The sequence below is a fragment of the Aotus nancymaae genome, unplaced genomic scaffold (assembly GCF_030222135.1).
Source record: "Aotus nancymaae isolate 86718 unplaced genomic scaffold, 86718_ANA_hifiasm-v0.15.2.pri h1tg000053l, whole genome shotgun sequence".
Taxonomy (NCBI): Eukaryota; Metazoa; Chordata; class Mammalia; order Primates; family Aotidae; genus Aotus; species Aotus nancymaae.
Window position 1 is genome coordinate 16657642 of NW_026988467.1, and position 7550 is coordinate 16665191.

General features: G+C 50.4%; 1 protein-coding gene across 1 annotated transcript; it reads right to left on the reverse strand.

Moving 5' to 3' along the window:
- Positions 1-2552: 2552 nt before the first annotated feature.
- On the reverse strand, positions 2553-5618 carry RNF186 (ring finger protein 186). The gene has a single exon (XM_012439746.2). The coding sequence runs from the start codon at positions 3604-3606 to the stop codon at positions 2923-2925; it is 684 nt and encodes a 227-aa protein (XP_012295169.2). The 5' UTR covers positions 3607-5618; the 3' UTR covers positions 2553-2922.
- Positions 5619-7550: the final 1932 nt, after the last annotated feature.

The window sequence follows — 7550 nt, forward strand, 5'->3', positions numbered from 1 at the left end:
CCATCTCACTGTGTGACCTCAGGCATGTTTCTTCACCTCTCTGTGCCTCAAAGTCCTCACTGATAATTTGCGAACAACAGTGGTACCTCCTTCAGAGCATATGTGATAATATATGTAATACACTTTGCATGGTGCATTTAAATAATGTCAACATTTATTATTATCATCATATTGTTGAGGACGCTGCTGGTACTGAGGCTGATAATGGAAAAGGTGAATTCTAGTGCCCAGGTTTATTAAATGTCTGCTCTCATCATTCCCATTAGGGCTTTCTAGAACTCAACCCCATCTCTCTGTCTCTTCCTGTCTTCCCCTCTGTAGTGCTCAACTGTGGTTTATTTCACTGATTCCCCAGCAAGCCTATGAGGTATGCATCATAACCTCGGTTTCATGGGTAAGAACCTGAGACATAGTGACTCGTGAGTGGAGAACTGGAATTCAAGCCAGGTATGTCTGCCTCTAAGGCTGCTGCATAGGGAGACGGGCCTCATGGGAATGAAATTTGGCCTTTCCCTATAATTTCTCTTCATCATTAGGACCTCCCCCTAGGTCATAGGCTCAGATTGGCCTGCCCTGGACAACGCTTCTCATTCGACTGGCTGCCCCCTGCTGGTTGTCAAGCTGAACAGGCCCCAAGAAACCCATTTACTCAAGGAGGTCAAAGGCGGCTGATAAAAGCAGTCCCTTAGACGCTGGATGCTCACCCAGCAGCATCCTGAATCCTCACGTAGGCCCTGGGAGGAGTGTGTCTCCCACCTGCCACTTTACAGGTGGCAAACTAAGGCTCAGAGAAGCTGGGATTACAGGTGCCGCCACCATGCCCAGTTAATTTTTTTGTGTTTTTAGTAGAGATGGGGTTTCCCCATGTTGGCCAGGCTGGCCTCAAATTCCTGACCTCAAGTGATCCACCCACCTTGGCCTCCCAGAGTGTTGGGATTATAGGCATGAGCCACCGCACCTAGCCTATCATTCTCTTTTCTTCTCTTTGGCATGGATGACAGATTCTAAAATTCTCTGGCCTCTCTGAGCAACTGACTGCATAGAATTTGGAGGCTCCTGAAATTAGTTTCTTGTTCTCCATGCACCTCTCAAAAACCCTCAAGTGCTGACGAGATTCCCGCTTATTTTGGAGTTGCACACAAAGGAAGCAGCATCATGAGGCAGAAGGAGCCCCGGGTTCATTCTCAAGGGAGCTCTGGCATTGACTGACTATGCAACCTCAGGCAGGCGAATTCACCTCTCTGATCCTCAAGCTCCTCTTCTGCAAGACAAGGATAATACTGGCCTGTACTTCATAAGGTTGTTGTGAAGATTAACTAGATGGTGCATATAAAGCAGTTAGTACAGTACTTGGCACAGGGTGAGTATTGGATAAACAAATACCCACTGTTATTATGGTAGAAATGGTGCCATTAGCAACTGAACCCTTAGGGGAGGTTTTGATCTTGGTGAAAAGTCGGAGAAATATTACAGATTGAATAAGAGTGGAGGAGTGAGAGGGAGGGAATGTTCTTTGCCTATCCCACTGGCAGCCATCCCAAACTGACATGCCCAGGGGCAGCTCAGGCAGTGACCCTCCTCCTCTTGGGAGACAGGGTGTTCTTCAGGCCCACTTGGTCTGGCTTAAAGGCGTGGGTCTGTGCATGCCCACACACTCATACACTCTCAGTTCCAGTCATCATTAGGGCCAATGGCATGGGTGTCAGAGTTGCCCTGAGACACCAGCACTCCTGTGAGGTTTCAAGTCTGTTTCCCATTTATGGGGCCTTTGGAAGGAAATCACGTGTGGCCTCCCAGCCTCTGCTCCCCTGCACTCCTACATAAACCCCTGTCTGAGGCTGCCCCTGGCAACCATAGAAAGTCATTTCCTCCAGCTTATGCCTCCCCTGTGTTAAGAAGCGGACACGGTAGAGAGAAGGCACAGAAAACCTTGCAACTCGCAGGGTGAGGTGGGAAAAGTGGGGTTATTGGTGAGGACCGTTGCATTTATGGGGCCTCTTATCTTTATGACAGAAGGTCAAATGGGACTTGGGATGCAATACGAAAGAAAGTAACATCCATAAAGATCTTGTTCTAACGTGTGGGACTATGAAATAGATGGGTAGCCGGACTCGCTGTATGTGGACCGCGGTCCTGGTAACCCTGACATTTGCTGCTAAGTCAGGTCCTGGTGGCTCTGAGTGGGGAAGTAAGGATGCTGGGAGCTATTCCCAATCCCTGCCCTTTCCACCCCTCTCCAACTCTGCCAGCTAAATTGGTACTCCCCCTGCAGCTTCAGAAACACCATCCCGTCACACACATTTTGTCTCTCCAACACTGGGGTAGACTCAATGGGAGACCCAAACAATCAGGACATTTGCCGAGGCTGGGATGGGCACGAGATGCTCAGTTAGAGGAAGCAGAGTGGGCCCTCCCCGTGGACTCCAAGCTCCCAGGAGGGAAAATGTGTAACAACGGGAAATGTGAACCAATTGCTGCCCCAAACACACACACACACACACACAAACCAAAGGAAAACAAAAAAATAAACCAGCTATGTAAATTGCAAAAAAATGGAATTCCAGTTCTATTCTACAATAGCATCAATACTGCAATACTTTCATCAAGTTATATAACAAAAAACCAGGAACATTGGAAAAAGAGGAACGGGTGCTCTCGCCATCTAGTCGTGTTCAAGTAGTCTGTCTCCTCCCCTACCCCCAACAGTTTAGCTATGCTATCACTAGGGCAGGGGCAAGCCTGCCATCCAAGCATGTAATTCTTGACCCAGGATGGCCATCTCGGCTTTGGCTTGCAAGCCCCGCTGGCATGTGACTTCCCAAAGGAGCCAGTCTTAGTCTGTCATCCCTTACCCTGTTCACTGTGGAAGTCAGGGGGCCCAAGAGCAGAAAGGGCTGCAGGTGCAGCCTCATCAGAGGGGGCTCAGGCAATGGAAGAGATGTGGCTGTGTTTCTCCTCTCTGCAGAAGAGAGTCCTGGAGGAGGGCCAGCAGCTGCCCCGGGTGCTGGGGAGACAGCAGAAGAGGGTGGACATCAGCAGGGCCAGGGCGATGATGAAGGTGAGCACCCACCGTAAGACACCAGGGTAGACGAAGGGCCCAATGAGAATGATGAGCAAAGCCAGCAGGAGTAGGTGTGCGGCCAGGCGCCGGGCTGCCACGTGGTTGGCACTTAGTTCATCCTGCTCATCCTCTCCCACCAAGCTGGGGTGCCCTGCTGCCAAGGCAGCAGGATCCGTGAGCTCCTGAGGACAGAGCGGTACCTCTGTGCATGGCAGGGCCAGCCGCCCCACCACCGCATCGTGGTCGCGCAGGCTGCAGATGAGGCCCCCGGGTATGGCGGTAATCTTGCGGCACAGCGGGCAGGTGATGGACCAGGTGTTGTCCTGCACACACAGCAGGAGCTTCAGGCAGATGGCGCAGAAGGCATGCTGGCAGGCCAGCAGCTTGGGCGACCGGGCACAGCTGTAGGGCTCCCGACACACCAGACACTCCAGGTCACATTCTGTGGCGCCATGATGATCCACAGCGGGGCCCACAGCGGTGGTGGTTGTGGTGGCTCCTGCGGAGATGGGCTGGGGCTGCTGTAGGGTCTTGGTGCAGGCCATTGTGGGCCCAGGGGCCGGGGGACGCTGTCGCTCAGCACCTGGGCATTGGCAGAGCGTGTTTCACTCTGGCCAGGCGCCTGCTGACAACAGCTGTCTGGCACTCCTCTCTCCCAGAGCTGCCCAGCTTGTTTCTTGGCTTACGTTGTCCCTTCAGTTATTGTTATTTATTTTCTCAAAACCTAGGGTTAATCAGTAACTTGCGGGTCTGGAGACTTTGATTGCCTGATAGTAGGGCAAAGGGGGCGGGGCCTAGTGATCAGGACTTTCCTATTGGGGCCTGGTACCTGGTGGGTGCCCACAGGACGGTGGCTCAAGCTTTGGGATACATCAGAATCCAACTCTCTCACCCCCACGTCCCTAGTCCCTGAACCTTTTATTTATTTTTGTTATTTAACTTTTCTTTTTTTTTTTGAGACAGAGTCTCGTTCTGTCACCCAGGCGGGAGTGCGGTGGTGCGATCTCGGCTCACTGGCATCTACAAACCTGCACAGTTAATAGACAGCCCTGTGAGTCGGTCCTAGGTGGACTGGGGGAATCTAGCTTTCTAAGACACAACCTTTTGGATGTCAGGATGAGAGGGAAAAAGTTTGTTTGCACTTGGAGCACATTTACAGCAGGTGGCCTTGTGAAGAAGAGAGGAGCGGTGAGAACTGTGAGTGGAAGGGGGACAAAGCCCAGCCCAACAGAAAAACAAAACCACAAACAGCCCACAGGTGTTCAGCACCTGCTACTGTCTTCCTGTCTTTAGAGTAACAGCAGTTGTATTCACGGTTACAGTTGTATGGGCCTCCTATCTGGCCTGGCTATGCGCGTCACGTACCTGGTCACAGGTGTCCTGTTGTGTGCTAGGCATGCGGAGTATCCAGTAGTACTAAGAACAACTGCCGTTTATTTGGGCCTACTCTAAGCCAAGCCCTGTGCCAGGGGTTCCGGCCCCCATTTCCCAGAACCCTGATACAGCCCCGTAGAGAAGGGCAGGAAGCAAGGGCAGGGTGTGGTCAGGATAGACTGCTGGCTGCCTGCCAAGGGGCCCTCCATGGGGCAGGACCTTGTGGAATCTACCAGCGTCCCGTCCAAGGTCTGGTTGAATCTCATCAGTTAGTTTAGATGCAACTGGCCTCAGCCAGGTGACGTAGGCTAACAGGACTCGTGTGAGACCAGCAGATATTAGCAGCACAGCAGTTAGGAAAACGTGACTCCCTTACCTTGCCCTGAAGGGCAGAGGGTGGGGTGGCCTGTCCACTCCCTCAAACAAACGTTTCATTCGGGCCACTCTGAACCCAGAAGCCCGTGCGAAGGATCCTTTGGTGCTCATGTCACCTGTCGAGGACCACGCAGAGTCCTGTGACTCTGAATCAGCTCTTTCCCTCACACAGCAGCTGGTACTGCAGGCCACCCTCTGTGTCCTGGAGTCACCAGCCCCACAGAGGCTCCCCCTGGGTCCTCTGTCCCTGAAATCCAAATCTCCCACCATCCCATCCCATTTCTTCTCAACCTGTAGCCAGACCACGAGTTATCTCTGTGAAAGGAAAATAAACCTTGGGGTCCCCAAATCACTAAGCCAAAGGGGAAAGTCAAGCTGGGAACTGCCTAGGGCCAACCTGCCTCCCATCTATTCGAAGCCACCCTCTGCTCCCTGAGACAGTTTTCTGTGATTGCCTCCTTTGGAGACGCTAATCAGAAACTCAAAAGAATGCAACCGTTCTTATCCACGTATGACCTGGAAGCCCCCTCCCCGCCTCAAGTCTTCCTGCCTTTGCTTCAAGTTGTCCCACGTTTCCACATGGAACCCGATGTTCATTTTACATATGTTGATTGACGTCTCATGTCTCTCTAAAATGTATAAAACCAAGCTGTAGCCTGGCGCAATGGTTCACGCCCATAATCCCAGCACTTTGGGAGTCCGGCAGGGAGGGGGTGGATCACAAGTTCAGGAGTTTGAGACCAGCCTGGCCAAGTGTCTCTACTAAAAATACAAAAATTAACCGGGTGCAGTGGCACACGCCTGTAATCCCAGCTACTCGGGAGGCTGAGGCAGGAGAATCACTTGAACCCGGGAGGCGGAGGTTGCAGTGAGCCGAGATCATGCCATTGCACTCCAGCCTGGGTAACAGAGTGAGACTCTGTCTCAAAATAAAAAATAAAAAATAAAAATAAAAACAAACAAACAAATAAAAAACCAAGCTGTGCTCTGTCCACCTTGGGCACATATACCTCCTGAGGCTGTCACTCAGCCTTGGCAAAATAAACTTTCTGAATTAACTGAGACCTGTCTCAGATATTAAGGGTTCACATCTCTATCACGTTTTCCCCCAGATCAACCTGAAGAGGGCCTTGGATCTAGTCCTGGGAATCTGGTTTCTTTCCCATGCCTTGCATTCTTTCCCCTTTTTTCAGTAACGGTTTTCTGTTTTCAAGTTGGGCAACCACTGCTTCCCACTGTCGTTCTGTGTGCGCATGGTGAGGGTGATCTCTGGCTCCAGCTCTTTGGAAGTGGGCCACTGGTGCTATTCAGGGCGGGCCAATCAGCATGCTCTGCTCTGCAGGCTGCAGCCATTGGTGTAGGCATAGGCATGTCATCTAAGCCATGCCCATGAGATTCAATTTTGGAACTTCTGTTGGAACTCTTGAGAAGTTTCTCTGCTGGGTTTCCAAATTAGAGTATGAAACCCTGGGGCTGCCAGGACCACAGTGTGCAGAGAACCTGCCCAAGAGTAAGGTCAGCACAAAAGAAAAATGAGACAAGAATCAGACAAAGGCCTGATTACATTATTTGAACACCTAGATCCAACCACGCCTGAAGCTGGACACCTAGCATTGGATTTTTCACAGATATTAACCTATAAAATCTATCCTGATTTTTATTCTTAAGTTAGTTCAAATTAAACTCTGCCTCTTGCAAGTGAAAACTTCTAAGTAACACAGCAATGGATGAAGAAAAGAAGCCTTTGCTTGCTCTCTGACAAAGGGTTAGGCTTTGATGAGACAGCCAGACTTTGTACACAGCCAGGAGTGACCTAACGCCTTTGTTTTAGGATGCTAGAAGAGATTCTATGTTTTCTGTGCTTTGACTTGTATTGCATAATGTTCTTTTCTGTTTGTGAGACTCTAGGATGGATTAGGGATGGGAGGAGAAAAATGCGTTGAGCCACATTCATTTATAATAAGAATAGAAAATCAGGTGGGCACACAGTGATGTTAGCTTGGCCAGTGCCCCTCTCTAATTTTTCTTTCTTTCTTTCTTTCTTTCTTTCTTTTTTTTGAGATAGAGTCTTGCTCTGTCTTGCCCAGACTAGAGTGCAGTGGTGCCATCTTGGCTCACTGCAACCTCCGCCTCCCAGGTTCAGGTGATTCTCCTGCCTCAGCCTCCTGAGTAGCTGGGACTACAGGCACGCACCACCACACCCGGCTAATTTTGTATTTTTAGTAGCGACAAGGTTTCACCATGTTGGCCAGGCTGGTCTCAAACTCCTGACCTCAGGTGATCCGCCTGCCTTGGCCTTTCAAAGTGCTGGGATTACAGGCATGAGCCACTGCACCCGGCCAGCCAGTGTCCAGCTCTCTAGCCGGCTTAACGGGAAATCAAATTGTCAGAAGGTAGCTGAGTGAGGTTGAAATCAGACAAAGGGAAGTTATTTGGGGTTAGAGTCTGCAAAATAACCTTGCGACATCATTGGGTAACCACCATTAAGAAAACATATTGGCTGCAACAACGCAAGTATTACAGAAATAGATAAAGTAGAATGTGACAGTTCCTTTTACTACAGCCCCTGAGAAATGACCACTGTTAACAGAGCATTCCTTCCTGTTGTCCTCCTCCTACTATCTTGGCTTAAAAATGACTTTGTTTCTTTAAAGTGCCTTGCCTAGGCGGGGCGCAGTGGCTCACGCCTGTAATCGCAGCACTTTGGAAGGCTGAGGCAGGCAGATCATGAGGTTAAGAG